This window comes from Phaseolus vulgaris, chromosome 5 (genome assembly GCF_051622355.1).
Source record: "Phaseolus vulgaris cultivar YP4 chromosome 5, ASM5162235v1, whole genome shotgun sequence".
NCBI classification, from domain to species: domain Eukaryota; kingdom Viridiplantae; phylum Streptophyta; class Magnoliopsida; order Fabales; family Fabaceae; genus Phaseolus; species Phaseolus vulgaris.
This window is the reverse complement of record NC_143502.1, coordinates 31,951,703-31,969,849: the sequence shown is the minus strand read 5'-3', so window position 1 is coordinate 31,969,849 and position 18,147 is coordinate 31,951,703. Positions and strand designations below refer to the sequence as shown.

The following is an 18,147-nucleotide window of genomic DNA, read 5'->3' as shown; positions in this document are numbered from 1 at the left end:
TATAGTAGGATTTGGATTGGAGGTTTGAATATTTTGTTACATTTGGAATCTAAGTTGTTGAATTTTTTTTGTGCATATAAGAGTTGTCTGCATTTGTAATAAACACAAAGCAATAACCAACTCAGACAAAATCAAGCAAGCAAACAATTTATAATAGTGCCATAATATTACTTGAAGCTTCATCGGGTTACAGTTAAAATTATGAGTTAATCCCAATCCTTTATCTTTAGAATATCACATGTTGTCTCTAATTCCTCGTATTTCATATGCAACAACCTTAACCTTTCTGTCAGCTCGTTGATCGATTATCCAACCAAAATTAGCCAAAAACCACACTACTGGTTTGACTATAATAAAAAGTTATAGCAGATCCGTTACTACTTGGACTAAAAGCATAAGTGGTGACCTTTTTTTAATAAAAAGAGAGACTAAACCGTTAAAAAGCGTTGGTATATAATAAATTTCTTAAACATGAATTTTATGGAAAGAAAATGGAGTTAATCAGCTTCCCTATTACTAAGATTTGAGAAAACAGCTCGCACTTGCAATGTAGTAGCAATTGTACCCCACCTATAATTGTGATTATGTCATGAAGGTTTTTAGACTTTTGATAACTATACAGCGCATAGTTACATGGTATGATGAGTCTTATTTGTCCGCGATTTTCCAGAATATCCAAAATGACAATTATAACTTTGCCTATTGTATAAGAAATTACAAGCCATATGTAGTTCCCTCTTGATGGTGTTAATTGAAATTGAAGCAGATGCAGAAATATAAAGCTACATGCTTCAAGAAAGTGTTTTTGACTACTAAAGAGTTCCATTAAATGTAGTTGGTGAAAAAAGGAAAGTAAATTATCTTTTCTTCTACGGGGGAGAATAACTACATCAAAACCATACTCGATTCACCAAAAATCGACACAAACCTCTTCTGTTCACTTTATATCAGATGAACTATGCTATTCTCGACATTAACGAGGTCATATCGGTTACAAACCACGAAATCCAAATTAAAGTCATATATAAATTAAGCAGAGTGTCATGTAGAAATAATGCATAATACATAAATATCTTTTTCATGAAAAGATATATAAAGCACCAACGTGAATGGCTCCAATAAGGACGGGAAAGAAAGCCATAAAAAAGCTGAATCCAACCAGACAAATTGTTTAGATCAGCAAAATGTTTCCATCTTAATCCTCCCACGTTTTCACGTCTGGTATACAATGCTCCTGCATAGCAAGATCCATGAGAAGAATTTAAAAAGGAATAATAGTCAGTGAGGGCAATAACTTTGTTACTCAATTTGCAGCTTTGCATGGGAAATGACTTTGATCAGTTTTCATTCTTTCTTCCATTAAAAACAAAAGATGACATGTTAGCACAAATCACATAAAGTGGTCCCTTTCCCCTTTCCTTTTCCTTCTGAGTGTTTACCATAACTGTCCAAGAAAAGAGAAATGGATAATCAGCAAAGTACTTGATAAATAAGGAACGATGCAGCATTGTGCAGTTCACGTTTGTGCTTGGTGATGAGAATTAGGAGAAGAAGATGATGGCTTGTCGGGACTAACACCATGACTCCCGTCCTGGCCTTGAATTCTAGCAGGAATGCAGAACCCTGGCAATGCATCAGACAGAAACCTGCTGCCAAAGATGGAAGCCTGTTGAATTGGTTGTGTCTTGTGATGTTCTGCGGAAGAAGCCATGGGAATGTCACTCCAAGGACGAAGTGATGGTGAGAAACTGGACTGAAGGGTCCCCCTCTGGGAATATGCAGCAGAACCACCTTGGCCTAGAAGAGCTGGTGAGTTGACCATGAACCCGGTTCTGTTCATATCGGTGCCTGCATCATTGTTCCAAGTCACAATCCTGGGGTAATTGGCTTCAAACCCCATTTGAGTTGAGCCAGAAAAGAGGGTTTGGTGATTGGAAGGTGTTTGTGTTTGGTTTGCACCTGCTTGGGACTGGCCATGAATCAGGCCCGGGTCTTGGAAGGAGTGAAGAGAAAGGCCAAGATCCTCAGTGGATGTGTTGGTTCTTGAGATTATGTCAGGAGGGTAGGTTTGGAAATTGATGGAGGAGGGGGCAGTGGTTGTGGGAAAAAAGGCTATTGCATCAGTGTCAATAGGTGAAGGAATGAAAGCTGAATGGTGGTTATCATGGTCCTCACCTAATTGCCTTTGCAGCTGAAAATTGTAACCAGAAGACTCTGATTGTTCTGCAATGGCCATGTCACCAGACCCTGCATGGTTATGGTTGTTCTCTGCATCTGCAGCGTTGGCAGTAGGGTGCCATGGAGGAAGCTCAGCGAGCTTGTCAATGGCATTCTTGGCCTTCTTGATTAGCCAGTCAACGGCCTTGCTCGGTCTGTCATACCCTAGACGGTCCTGAACATCGTAGAACTGAATTGCTGTGTGCGCTGAGAGCCTAACTCTGCGATCACGAGGACCCTTTGCAGTGTAAACCTTACTGTGCCTATCTTTTCTACCTGTGGACCGAACAATGTGCCCTCCTTGGACTTGAACAATCTCTCCCCCAGTGCTCTTCATTCCCATTCCTCAGCTTCTCTACCGTGCTTTCTGCATAGTTAGTCCCCTTTGCAGTTTCCACAACTTGATGATGACAATTGACCCCCCACTTTATATGCTCAAAATTTGTTCTCCTTTTTTGATTCTCGTGAGATTCAGATTCCTTTCCTTTTACACTTCTAATGGGTTTCTTGTAGGTTTTATTGAGGTTGGTACTTGGTGTGGTAGTATTGTAGTACTCCTAAGACTGGTTACTTGTTGAGCCTTCATCTGCAGCTACGGAGTGTGTTCTGCTTCTGCCACTGCTGCTGATCCCAAAATACCAAAACCTGCAATTGCAACCTCATTAGATTCCCTACCTACCCAATAACACTAGCAAAACGGATTGGACATGCACAAAACAAAAAAAAAGGAAAAGTTAATCTACATGCTTTCTTGGTGACTGACTCACGTGTCTGGTTTTTTATCTACTCACAACTACAAGGGAGTAAAAGGACAGAGTGAAATAGTAGATTGTTGTAGTTTGTTTACGTGTGCATCCCAAAATTTTGTGAAGGGTATGCAGATTTATTTAAACTTTCAATGACTTGAAGTGGTTGTACTGGGAGGGTAAAAACACAAACTACAATAGGACATTGAACTCTGTGACTGATCCAGCTTTTGATTTGAGCTAAGGAGATGTCACATGGGGTTGCAAGAAAGAATAGAATACGTGGATGCACAGTGAGGGAGAAATAAAAATGGTACCTGTGTGGCCTATCAGAGCTTGGTGATGCTTCTGCAAAGCGAGGCAGAGTGTGCTCAGAGAAGAGATTAAAGTTCTTTTGGTCGTTTTTAGCCCCACAAACGCAAACAAATGTGTGTACACTAATAAGGCCTTGTCACGAACCCCAACTCAAGTTCAACCAACTCCTCAGTAATATATACTCACAAGCTCTTCAACTTGTTTAATAAGTCTAGATGGATGCTATGCTATGCTATGCTAGTGATGAGCTATAATTAAGGTCATGGATGATAGAGAGGTAACTCTCAATTGCCATCTCTTCACCCACACCTTTTTAAGTCTTTGATAATGACATCTAACAGCTTTTTTCCCTTCTTTCCTATCTGTAATTTGCAGCTTCTCTATTAAGAAATGTGTGATTTCACTAAAAGGAACAACATCCACCCTCTCCTCCACTCTGCATCCTCATTACACTTTTTCTTCCAAATTAAATAATCAATGCTTCTTCAGACATTCACAACACAACAAATTTTGCTCCACAACAACAAAGGATACAACAACATGCACCAACCAGCTTGTTGCTTATCAACTACTGGCAACTTTTGCCAACTTGTTCTACCAATTAATTACCAAGAAATTTAATGCTAAACTTTTTTCTTTTGGGTACATTTTACTGCTAAAAAACTTTTAACATGGTTACATAGTCATGCGGGCTACTTGCATATCTTCTTAAATCAGTTACAAAATTAATCCTTTTTCCTTGCACTGCATTTGGGGTAAACCAGAAGTTTTCACATTAATTAAGTTTATCTTGGAAGATTTTATAAGTTAAAGTACAAGCGAAGATTTTTTTTTTGAAGAGTAGAAATCTATTGATTAAGGTGTAAGTAAATCTCTAATCTCCCACTCAGCACCATATGGGTTAGAATTATAAAAAGATAATGAAAAAATTTGTAAACAAGAAAGGCAACTTGTAGGGGTTGTTTGGGTGTTAGTGTGGAAGTGGCAGTGGAGATGTATCATTCATAACAAACTAGTATTGTGGGGAAGGAGAAGGAATAATGCATCAGAAGAGTGGTACATGAACATCTTTTTTCGACTTTTCTTCATTTTTTATTTTGGTTTTTATTTGATGATCATGGTGCAAGTTTCACAAATAATCATGCAAGTTTATCTTCAACCTGCTTCTACGATGATTATGACTCGCCACCCAACGCTTTTAGCAATCACACTTGTTTATTCTAATATACGAGTCAAGAAACAGAAAATCACTAATCTTAAAATTATAAATATAAACTAATTCAATCCCTAAAGTTGTAAAAATGTTATTTTAGTTCCTAAAAGTACTAAATAATAGTTACTTTGGTTTTCAAAACAAGTATTAATATCATTATTTGTAAGTTTTAGAACTCTAAATGTTTTCTTACTGTGACCTAGTAATGTTTTCTTTTTCATCTTAATTACATGGGAAAAGTACAAATTCATGTTTATTAGAGCTAGTTCTATTAATCAGAAATGTTCATTGAAGATATGACAAGAATCTTGTATCTTGTACTTAAAGTGAAACAGGCCTCATAAAAACGAAAAAAAAAAGTTGTGCAAGGCATCTGCTAAAGAACATGAAAGCAACATACAATGTAAACTTCTTCTTTTGCAAGCAATTGGAAGACAAAGATGATACCAACACTTTACTTCCTTTTCGCTTTAAATATTCTTTTTCTCTTTATTTTCTGGTTCGATCTAAACCTTTACTCATAAACTTACAAGACTTAAATTTAAGTTTATCGATAAAAGTAAAAGTAATTTTCTTATAAACAAGTACAATATTATTCTGGTTCTTAAGTGTGTGAGATTCAACCAATTTAGTTCTTGAAACAAAGCAACATTTAATTTAATTTTTTGAACTTTTAATAAATTATTTCAATTTATAATAATGTTATAATTTATAAGAGTGAGTTTTACTACATACCTTTCTCATGCGCCTACTACGCCTCTATTAAGTGTGAAATGTGTGATTTTAATTTTTTTAAGTTTTAAATAATTCTAAATGAAACATAATTTTATATTTTTAAATAATCTCAATTGCACTTTCATACCTCTCTTCCAATCGGAGTACTCTCATTCTTCTTCAATGGAGCGTTTGAGTGAAGAGTTCCATCATTTGAGTGTATGTGAGAGAGTTGGTGAGAGATTTATTATATTCTCTTTTTTTAATGTAAATATATATTTTTTTAGTTCTGTACTCCATTTTTTTGCACCTAGCTGATTTTTTCTTTTTGTTTGGTTTTGTGACTTTCAGAAGAATGACTACAAATTTAAAAAATTAAATGTTGTTTTCGCTCAAACTAGTAATAAAAGTAAACATATTTTTTAAATATCTTTTTATTTTATTTGATTCAATGTTTTCATCATTTAAAGAAAAATAATTTAATTTTTATGAGACAAACTAGTATAAATAACTTCATACTCTTATTTAACTTATTTTTAGTATTTAAAAATAAACAAAATCAAACAGATTTTTTAAAATAGAAATAAATCAATTTAAATGTGACTTTTTACTAACTTATTTTTCGTAAGATTCTTTATTTAAGAGATCTTGAGTTTTTAGTTTAATATAAATTAGACATTTTTGTTAATTTTAGTTTGGGTTTGAATTGAATGATATTGTTTGAATTAAAAAATATATATAAAAATGCAAAAGAAGATATGAAGGTGAAGGAAAACTTTGGTATTAGTAGATAAAACTCAACCCAATTTAATTGAGTTGAATTGAATATCATCAAGTAATACATCTATAATACCTCATTATCATTACCTCATTATCAAAGTAAAGAGAGCATCTTGACTAAGTTCCAATAAAATTTAATAAATTTTTGTTTGTGATTGAATGATTTTTAAAATGCTTTAAATTTTTCTTTAAGATAAAATGAATTTATGACAAAAGATGATAGGAAAAAAGTCTTAGTGTTAATTACCATCAATCTGGAATAATTATACTATAGGCATATCAAACTTTTTTTTATCGACAATAAAAAATCAATAAATATATGAATCACTCCAAGGCTAGTTCAATTCGTATAAAAAAAAACTCAAGTCAACTCATTTAACTAGACCCTGAGATTCCACCTAAAAGAACAAATTCTTGAAAAAAAAAACATTAACAAATCATTCTCATATAGACCAAAGGGTCAATACACCAGTCAGAAAAGGAAAAAAAGCGTAGCATGAGATTTAACACCCACGACCAAGCCTTTAATTGAATCAAGGCAAGAACTTATGAAACGTCAACCACACTCCTATTAAAAATTACATTGTTCTTATGCTTTCACAACTCGCTTACCACTACAATCAAAACCGTTCTCCATACATCTTCTGAGGCATTTCTAAGTCTAAACTAAAAAAAATTCAGCAAAGGAACGTTAAGAAACACAAACTACACTCCAATCCATTCAAAACAATATGAATACAAACTAGCCAAACTAAATAGTGATTGCCAAAGTTAACAAATCATAACATCATTTGTAACCTTAAGTTAAAAGCTTGTAAGTTAATAAAAGTTGTTAACTCAATATTAATTGTTGCTCCATGTACAAATGGGTGTGTTGCATTAGTAACTGTGACACTACAGTGGTGTTTGTTGATCTTCTTCTCCGTTATTATTACATTAAAGAGTTACCCTCACTTGCACGTTACTCAGATCCACTGACCCAAACTCAAATAGTAGCAACTATGTAAAAATATTTTCTTCATACGTACCAAATTAATGTAATGTAAGAACAACCACCCAATTTGTACAAACTCTGTAAATGCCACATTCATTACGAAACCTTCAACTTTACAGTTGCTTTTCGAATGATAAATGCAGAGCTTCCAAAGCAAAATTAACATCTATTAACTCCTATTGGTTGAAATAAGAAATTACTTTTCTTAATTTTAATTCAATACAGAAAATAATATCAAACATTTATTTCAAGTTTCAGAATTTTATTATAATTTAAATATAACTTAATAACTTTCGATTGAAAATTATTCAATTACTAGTTCGATTAGATAGCTCAAACATAACTTTCATATTATAAATTTTATTAATCGGCTAAAGTCTTAGTGATACTTAATTAATTAAAAAAATCACTTTCATCAATTTCAAATAACATTTTTTTTAAAATTTAGATTTAATAAATTAGGAATCATCCTGTATAAAAGATGTAATGCAACCAAACAAAAATCTTAAAACATAACTTAAAACACTAAATTTATAAAACTTTCTTTTTAATATTAATTTAAAATTCTCAACTACACGATTTTTTCATAATAATAATAATATTTGGTTAATGAGTATTTTGTGGTTCTTCTTTATCCATGAAAGCCCAGTCACAGTCACGCATGCAACACAAGTTTACAGTCAACTTCGCAACTTGCCATGCTGGTGACGCCACTTTCCAAACATTAACACACTTTTTTTTATATTTCTTCCTTTTTAATCACCAAACACATCACTGCATCAATGCTCAGTTTTTTTTTATTTTTTGCAGAGATTAATCTTTTACAAGACATACGAATTATCAAAATAAATAAATATTATAAAAGTTTTACCTCTTACTTTGTAATTCTCACTTTTTTTAATAAAAAAAATCTTTTATATATTTCTTTAAAATTTCGAGATAATATAATTATTTTTTTATTACACACTGAAAATTGCTTAAACATATTTAAAAAAATTAAAATTATATAATACGTAATTTATTAAAAATAAAAATTAAATATTTTGTGTTTTTGATGAAAAAAATAATCTTAAACTACTGTTATATAATAAGAAAGAGGATAAAGAGTTATAATTAAACAAGAGTATAAGCCTAATTAATATATTAATTGAATTAAATATTATTTTAGAGAGTAAAAAATTATTAATATTTAAAGTAATTTTTATTATTAATAAATAATTTTTAAATTATCTAAAACAGCTAAATAAATATTAATTTAAAAATTATTTATTAATAATATAAATATTTTAAATACTAATATTTTTTAATTTTTAAAAGAAGATTTAGTTTAATTAATATAATAATTAATTATTTTTCGTTCTATGTTAGAAATTTTATTTACTCAAATCAAAAGAGAGAATACTTTTAACATTTTATACATCTAAAAAAATATTAAATAAAAAATAATTTTAAAATTAAAAAATACTTAATTTTTATATTGACTAAATTAAATATTATTTTATACAATAAAATTTATTAAGTAAATCAATTTTGTTGATTTATTTAAAAAATGTTACCGATATATTGTATTTATTCTTATTATTAATAATTTTTAAAGTTATTAATAAAAACACGTGTACTCATAATATTTAATAAAGAAAAATAAGGGGAAAAAATCTAATATTATAGAAAAATTATAAAAACTATCAATTTCTTCAAAAACATACAATATATATATAGAGTAAGCCAGAAAGTGGAAGGTATTTGAGTAACTAATGAAGTTGCATGAATTTGTTTTAATAGGGCTGTGAAAGCAATTTCACATAAGAATGGGAGAGGGGAGAGAAAGGTAGGGCATTGGCTGGTGTGAGGTGATGGTGCATGCATGGTGGTAGAGACAAAAGTACAGAACAATGTGCAGTCCTAGAAAAGGACAATGGCAGTGATAGATAGAGGGTGAGGCTGAGCCTGAACCTCTCCATATATTCTGAGTCTAAGTCTAAATATAAACAATCTCTCTCTGCTGTTTCAAGAACAATGAAATCCACCAACACAGGCTCGTGATCCAAGATAACATCATTTATTATACTCATTCATTCTACACTTTCATTTCAAGCTAACTGAGATAGATAGATATAGATACAGACAAATACAGCAAGTAAGGAATGATCCAACACTGTTTCAATGCAATTTATGATAACGCCATGCTTCACAACACGGGCCAACTCTTTCTTCCCTATAAACTTTGGATTACATGTTCACCTACTTTATTGCTCCACTGACATGTATCTATCAAGCATCAAATGCACTCACAAACAACCCACAAATAATTTAATAAAACACACTCAAATTCATAATAGTTAATACAATTCTCTGATTTCTTCACATTAGATGTGACTTAAAAATCTGATTCTTCAATTTTTCCTGTTAAAGACAAATAAATTTTACCCAAAAAACAGTGTTAAAAATTGATGTTTTCTCTAAATTATAACAACAGATGCTGTCTTTCCTAAACTTTTGTCCACACAACAACATCTCAATAATGCATGCATATCTATCATTCTCTTTTTCAGAAGGTGGGTTTATTATTAACAGAATATGCTGTTATGAGGTCAAATCTCTTCTGTTTTTTTTTTTACATTTATACTAAACTAGGGTTTTTAGTTCCGGTTGCATGGCTGACAATTGATGGTGCCGAAATGGATCCCTTTTACCAGCATCACATGAAAATGAAGCACAGCTAACAAAAGGAAAAATCCAACAAGGGCAGAACCAAAATCCAATAAAAGAATCCTTGGTCTTTACAATACTGAGTGATGCAAGAACATCTGCACATGTGGTAACAATCTACATCCGAACGCAACGTGTTGATGTACCCTGATGGATTGATTGCGCATGGCTCAGAGGACAATCAAAGGGGTGTGTCCCACTTGTTAAATGTGACCATGGCCCCCCAAAACTGTTCACATGTAAAACTTTTGCCTTTTGTTGCAAATTCACAAAACAAAATGTAAAATTAGTAGTATTGAGCTAGATATATATGTAAAATCTATCACAATATATTAAAATGGTTCCCATCTTGGAGTGGGAAGTTAGATTGCAACTTGACCTTCAGTTCAGCCCAACATTCACCCATAAATTCCATCACTCGCCATTTTCAACATACTATATATAGCTGCATTTCGAAAGCAATTTCTATTCTTTGAAAACAAACCTAAATTAAATATGAATTGTACGACATGGTCCACCGTTTCCTTTAAAATCAAGATACAAACTACTCTTGTCTTTTCATAGGAAAAAGAACAGCAGCAGTTCAGAAAGGAAGGTAGCAGATCTGACAATGTTAAATATAACCGAGACAAGGATAGTAACATTGCTTTACGAAGGAAAGGGGCAGAAAGCACAGTTGTGCAAATTGCACTGTATAAGATTTTTGTTCCCTTTTTTTTTTCTTTGTGCTTAATTTTGGATAGACTTTCATATCATTTTAATTTTTTACCATATCTCCTTCTTAAAAAACCTTTGCATAAAGTGATAGGAATATAAGTTTATAAAGTTTTATCGCATTATGAAATATTACATGGTTCAAACTAAATAACCTAGTCTCAAATGATTTTTATTACATGAACCCTAAAGAATTAAGATTTTTTCAAATATACAACTCCGAAATGGGATGTACTATATACGGTAGCATTGGGACAGAGGTAAAAAAATCACGTCTTAGATTTATTGTTGTAATTGTCACTCCATTAATGCGTTGGTAACCATGATAGCAGAGATGAAGACATCTCTTGCAGAACAAAACTGAAACACGATGAAAGTAGAAAGAACATACAACGAGAAGAAGCAGGGAGAGAAAGAAAGGGAAAAGAAAAGAGATGTAAAAGAGAACAATTATTACTCTTAGTAGAAGAAAGATTTCAAACAGAAGCCTGGAAGACTGGGTTTTAAAAGTAGAAAAAGGGAAGAAAATATAAAAAATTGAAAAAAAAGGCATTAAGTGCATAAAACGCTTGGTGAAAATGGTGATAACTGAAAGTGAAAATTTGAGAGAAGTGAGTTGAGTAGAAAAAAATATTTAGAGTGAAAATTAGGAAAAATATATTAACTTTGCGAGAGTGATGGAATGATTGTAAAAAAAAAAACTAAAAATTTAAAATTTTTTTTTAAAAAAAAATAGTTGAATAATAAAATATAAGATAGTTTTTGTGAATTTGAGTTAATTAAAATTTATAATAATTTTCAGTAACGCTAAATAATTGTTTTAAAAAATATATAACTTATTTATATGAATTTTTTATAAAAATAATTATTAAATAAAAAATAATATTTAAATATTCATTTATAAAAAAATTAATTAAAATTAATTTTTATATCAAATTTAAATAATAATAATATTTTTTATTTTTATAATCAGTATTATTATATAAATTTACGTTTTTATTATAAATAATTATATTTATTATTATTAATTGTTAATATTTATTTTTATTAATAATATTATTAAATATTATTAATTTTTAATAATATTTTATTATATTATATTATATAATCGACTATATTTATATATATATATATATAATTGACTGTTATAAACTTATAATCGTATTAATTATATTATATTATATTTATATATATAAATATATTTTAAAACTAATTTAATATTTAAATTATAAAATAAAGTTATGATATTTAAAAGATATTATAAAATTTTAATTTATTTTATATATTTATAAATAATTAATTTAACTAAAAAGATTTTAAATAGATATCATATACAAACAGAAATGATAATAGTATACGTTTGAGGATAAATGAGACTTTTTAAAATAAGTCATCCAATTTTGTCGTTTTTTTTTTATTTTGGGTGAGTGTTCTGTTTTTGAATTTTCATTGTTTCTTCATCCGTAAATCATTGTAATATTTTTTATCCAAACAAAATCGATCAACACTCTTGCATCCTTGTATATAGTATTTACCTGGAAGCAAAGAGATGCTAAGTGTTAGTTGTAAAACATTTAGTGAAAAAGAGAAATTTTGTAAAATTATATAGAAAACTAGAATTCTAGGAGCCCCTCTCAAGGTGAGAGTAAATATTGAGCATTCCTAGATTGAAACGTTGAAGGTGATAGAGCATTCTTAAAATATATCTTGATTAAGCTTTTCTCTAACAATATAACTATCAATTTTAACATATTTGGTGTGTTTGTGAAAAACTTTACTAGAGGCAATTTGTATGACAGATTGACTATCATGGTAAAGAAGAGCATGTTGGAGAATGAGAGATGTGAAGATCTTGTATAAGATATATTAACCATTGTAATTTATATGTTGATGTAAGGGTTCTGTATTATGTTTATGAAGAACTTTCGGAGACAGTTGATTATTTCTTTAATCTCCATTATATGGTAAAATGACCAAGATAAATAATTAGTCAATTATAAACGTCGTGGATCATCAGGACATCTAGCCTAATCAAAGTCATTAAAAGCTTTGAGTCTTATTTCACTATTTGCAGTAAGAAAAATTTCTTATCCAGGTGTTTGTTTGAGATAACATGGTATCTGAAGAGAGGCTTGATGATGAGCAATAGTTGGGGATGCAACAAATTGGCTAAGATAGTGAGTTGCATGTGTTATGTTAGGATATTTGTAAGGTAAATGAATTTTTCACTAAGCCTTTTGTAAGAGGACGAATAGTGAGTGACTCGTCAATAGTAGAAGATATGAGATTGGAGAAGGTCATAGGAGTGGAAACAGGTACAAAGGAAAGCATCCCAAACTCATTAATAAGATCCAAAGTATATCTTCACTAACATTAATGTATTCCTTTATTTCTTCTTACCATCTCAAGCCCAAGAAAATATGTTAGATCATCAAGGTTCTTTATTTTAAAAGTTTTGATCAAGCATAACAATGATATTTTTAATTTCAATGATGTTATTTCTTGTTATTATTATTCCATCCACATATACTAGTAGAGTAGTGGAACTGGAATCAACGAGTTTTAAAAATAAAGAATGATTTGCAGATATTTGTTTAAAATCATGTGAAATTGAAAAAGGGGAAAGGGAAAAGGTACAAAAGCATGTGAACGGTAGTCAATTTGGCCATCGGAGAAAAGGTATTAAGAAAATTTAATCCCTCCCATTGTGTGTATCATTTCACCACTGCATGTACCTTGTATCTATCTATAGATCCATCAACATTGTATTTAGTTATGTATACCCACCTATAGTCAATGGCTATTTTATTATAAAGTAAAGTGGTTATGGTCCAAGTGTTATTCTTTTCAAGAGTTGTGAGGTCCTCATGCATAACTTCACTAGTGTCTGGTTCAATATTGGTATCTATAGAAAAAAAATAACCTATTTAAAAGAAGAAGAAAGTCTAACAAGAGATATAAAAATTCAATAGGATATTTGACTTTGATGGTAGGTGTGAAGGAGGTAAGAAATATTTGATAATCTTACAAATATGTGGGAAAATGCTTAATTCTGGTAGACCGCTAAGGAGAAGCATGACTTATATTAGGTTGTGTTTCACTATCTAAAGCTCATTATCTAAATTTTCATTAAAAAATTCTACTTCTTCAATAAAATTACCAATCAATTCATCATGATGACTATACGATACTGATAAAGATAATTGAGAAGAATTGGCAACACATTTGAAAAGTGAAGCATTAATACTATTAGTCTTGTGATCATAAACAATATACCCCTTTGTGTGTGGTTTAAAACCCAAAAAGACTTCAACATTTGCACGAGTATCAAATTTCTTTCTATTAGCAGTTATAGTGCTCACATAACACAAACAACCAAAGACTCTAATGTTACTGAAATCACAGACTCTATTGTACAATTTTTTCAAAGGGAGAGATATTTTCAAGAAAAGTAAGCCTGTAAATTAATTATAGAGAATTTTTTTTACTTTAAAAGAATTAATTATAGAAAAAGATTTACCTTTATTTTTGTATCAACAAAGAATAAATTCAATAAAATTGAGCATTTAAGGGATTCTCTGATCCTTATACAAAATATTGGTCCTAGTGAGCCCCCTTCCTTACATATTTCACCATTGTCATGCATACATACATATCAAGAGTCCTATCCTGAAATAGAACCCCAATAAACAAAAAGTGACATATTGATAAGTGCTTAATTTCACTAATTCATATTAAAATATAGACACTTAAGAGTATTAATTGCTAAAATAAATATAAAATAATCCTTAATTTATGAATTTATACCTTTTTACATATTTTATGATCTTTATTTGAATAAGAGCATTTTATTCCCAAATTTGGTGTTATTTTCTGGTTTTTAGGGAGGAATGGAGATGATTGGGCTAAAGAAGAATAATATAAGCTAAAAGGAGAAAGTTGGAAGGCCCTGGAATGCACAAGTGCACAAAAAAGAAAGAGAACTAGTTATTTGGTCATGCTTGTTCACCTTCCATCCTGATCCTTCTCTTCATCCTTGTAAAATCTTTCATTGTCAGTTTCCAACACGAGCTAATCCAATTGAGAGTAGAAGAGATGGAACCAATTTGACTAATTTGTGACGTTCATCATTGTTGTCATTGTTTAATTGATGAATTAATTTCATTAAAGCATGATATTATTGTTGTTTCAAACACATGTCTTGATCTCAAAAGGTATAATGTTGGCTAGTATTAGATTTTGCATCCTACTTTCTATACAAATCTTGAAAGAATTAATTTTTCCATTGTAATATCTATGTTTGAGTAGAATTCATGTTTCTTGTAATATAATTTAATAGTGTAGTCATTTTTACTACAATAAATACATATCTTTTTATCTAATAAATTCTTAGAGTTCTTATTCTCATAATTTGAAGGAAATCCATGTTTCCCATAACATATATGGATTCAGTGTGACCTACTCTTCCATAGTGAGTGTAAGACATGTATGAGCAATTGCAACATTAATTTTGATTTCCAAACTAGTAAAGAAGTTGTTGCTTGTAATTCTTCGTTCTTGTTAAGCTACAAAAGAAAAAAATCTTAGTGATAAAAGGAATAAGATCCATTAAAAGAACATGTGATCTAACATTATTATATTGATCATTCAAACTCCTTAGAAATTGCTTAACATGATCTTTACATTTTCTTTGAGTAATCAAAGAAATAACATTTCACGAGCATCTTGTTGTACAAATACAAGTGGGATCTGTTAGAATGGATGGCTTTAAACTAGAGGGGGGTGAATTGTTTAAAGAGAATTTTCGTAAACTTTTAAAACAAGAATGAATTTATCTCAGGAAACTATTGATAAGAAATTCAGTTTACCAAAAACAGCAAACAAAATCAGCACAACCAGAAAAACAATCGGTTGTTTCACAGAAACAAACGGTTGTTTATACCAGCAAACAACAAATAAAACTGAATTTAAAGAATTAGAGATAGAGAGATTGTACACAGTTGTTTATACTGGTTCACTCCAAACCCAGAGCTACATCCAGTCTTCTCAGAAACCCTGAGGAAATCCACTAAGCAATCACACCTTGATCATTTACACAACAACCAAGAGAATGACCTTGAACACCTCAGGAAACACACTCTCCTTGGTCAACACACCTACACCAAGATTGCTGATCTTGATCCCCTCAAGAACACACCTACACCAAGATTGCTGATCTTGATCCCCTCAAGAACACACAACCAATCTTAGCAAACACAGAAACGAAACTTTTTTCACAAAGAGTACAAGGATTACACTTGTTACAGGAGATAATCTAAAATCAATACAAGCAGAATCCTATTCCACAACTTTGATCAATCACACACTCTTAGCAATCTCAGCTCTTTGAAAAAATAAAAAACTCTTAGCAAAAACTTGTCAAAGATTTATTGTCAAATCTGCTTTTCTGAATTTATTCAAAGATGTAGTTTGTTATCAAATCTTAACAAACTCTTAAATTGCATTAAAAGATTGGTCAAAGTATTTAATGACTGGAGCGTAAGCAGTTAAAACATTTAAAGCTCAGTCAAAGATAAAACAATTTTTCTGTTATGGTCCCAAAACAAACAATCGGTTGTTTCCTCGAATCAATCGGTTGTTTTTGGTTCTTAACAGTTCAACCATTTAAAAATAGTTTTCAATCTTTTTCTCAAAACACCTAAGTATAAACAATCGGTTGTTTCGACAAAACAATTGGTTGTTTAACTTAGTTTGAAAACATTTTACTTTCACAAAGATTGAGATTGCCTATGTTTTAGATTTAATCAAATGGTGGATTACAACATATAAACTACCCCAGAACTAAGCTAAACCAGCACAGCAACACCAAGCACAGCAAAGGCTTCAACATCCTTCAAAGGATTTGGATTCTTCAAAGCTTTGAACACCACTTGGTTCAACAGGATCAAGCCTAAAATTTTTAAGCTTATCCCATATGACTCTTAATTTGGTAAAAAAAATATGTGTAACTATGAGATTTTCTTGCTTTGAGGATGAACCTTCCATTTGTAGTTATGAGATTCTCAAGATCACCTTGAAAAAAAAATTGATTTCAAATCATTCCATATTTATTTGGCTTTATCCATCCACAAAATGCTTTGTCATATATGGGAGGAGATATTGAATGGACAAGCCAAGAAGCCACTATGTTGTTATGCTTGATGGGATGCATCTTCCTTCCCGGATTCAATAGTAGTTCCATTAATAAACTCAAGCTTATTCCTGACACTTAAAGTAGTAATCATGGACCTACTCCATGAATGATAATTGTTGGAACAAAATAAATTGTGCAAACTCTTCATTCGTGATGAAAAGAAGAAAAACAAGAAGAAGTAAGAAACAAAAACAAACAAAAAAATATTAGAGATATGTAATAGAGCTCTTCAAAAGAAGAATTATAATACAATCTTAGAAATGTTGTTGCAATTGACTCCATTACAATGTGTTGGTAACCATGATAGCAAAGATTAGGAAGTCGATTGCAAAGCAAAACTACATACACTACAAGAAAATCACTTAATAGAAACTGATTGTAGAGACAACAAATAATTAATTATTATATTGACTAAATTATATACAATTTTATAGATTAAAAAAAATATTGGTATCTAAATTAGTTTTTATTATTAATTAATAGTTTCTAAATTTGTATTTAATTAGCTACTAATTTATAAATTGTTTATTAATAATAGAAACTATCCTAGATACCAACAATTTTTTTATTCTATTGAATAATATCTAGTTTAGTCAATATAGTAACTAACTATTTAAAATTAGTTTATATTTAATGATTTTCTTGTAATATTTTTATTTGTAATCTTTCTCTTTTTACTAAGCAAAATAATTGTCCTCTTTTTACATTTCTTTTTCTTTTGTGTTTCTTTCTCTCCCTCCTTCTTGCTTGTATGTTCTTTCTCTCTTCATCTTCATCGAATGTCACTATAAGCAAATTATTAAATAAAAACTAATTTTAGAAAAAAAAATTATTTACTACATTGACTAAATTAGATATTATTCAATAGACTAAAAAAATATATTAATTAGTTTTCAAATTTGTATATAATTAGTTACCAATTTAACTACCAATTCCTTTAAATTCTAAAATTGGTAGTTGAAACCTTGTTGGTTAATTAGATAGCAATGTAAAAACTAGTTTAAAAATTTATATTAATAATATAAACCACTTTAAATATCAATAATTTACTCAATATAGTAATTAATTATTTTTTATCTCTAAAATCCTTTTCTATATAATATTTTTCATAGTTATGAAAAAACTCTGAGTCTAGGTTTATAAAATTAGAAAAAACTAAAAAAAATGTTAAGCACTAACATAGAATTTCAAGATAAAATAAAAGGAAAAAGTTAAACTATTGAGAATGAGAGATAAAATTACAGTCAAATATGCTTGTGATTCTGAAACCCTAGATGGTTATCCTTTTCTTAAAGTTGAATAGCAGAATTTGGTTCTTTAGTGCGAGGCTTTTTTCTATCTTTTCCTGAAGCTGCCAATCATTCCACAGGTGGGTCCAGTAACATCTTTTCTTTAAACTCGTGATTATGATTTTGGCAAGGTGAGCAAAGGAGGGTGTCACTGTCAAGAATCTCAACCATGAAATTAGTTTAGTACTTTATCTGTTTGAGAGGAACTATACTTTTCCAACATTCTTTTTAATTAGTTCCTTTTCAAAAAAATAAAATAAAAT

The 18,147-nt window shown here is 30.2% G+C and overlaps 1 protein-coding gene across 4 annotated transcripts; it reads right to left on the bottom strand.

The window, feature by feature from the left end:
* Positions 1-886: 886 nt before the first annotated feature.
* Positions 887-3,815, bottom strand: LOC137835412 (transcription factor TCP4). 4 transcript variants are annotated; one of them, XM_068643913.2, is made up of 3 exons: positions 3,281-3,815; positions 1,483-2,862; positions 887-1,234 (listed from the first exon to the last, which is right to left on the bottom strand). In XM_068643913.2, the coding sequence occupies exon 2, from the start codon at positions 2,558-2,560 to the stop codon at positions 1,517-1,519; it is 1,044 nt and encodes a 347-aa protein (XP_068500014.1). In that variant the 5' UTR covers positions 2,561-2,862; positions 3,281-3,815; the 3' UTR covers positions 887-1,234; positions 1,483-1,516. The 4 variants fall into 4 exon arrangements, with proteins under 4 accessions (XP_068500014.1, XP_068500016.1, XP_068500015.1 ...); XM_068643915.2 differs by having other exon boundaries at positions 887-1,444; positions 1,577-2,862; positions 3,281-3,711; XM_068643914.2 differs by lacking the exon at positions 3,281-3,815 and adding an exon at positions 2,961-3,096.
* Positions 3,816-18,147: the final 14,332 nt, after the last annotated feature.

Bases quoted from the DNA above. Each gene is read 5' to 3' on its own strand.
- LOC137835412 (XM_068643913.2), bottom strand. From the start codon at position 2,560: ATGGGAATGAAGAGCACTGGGGGAGAGATTGTTCAAGTCCAAGGAGGG.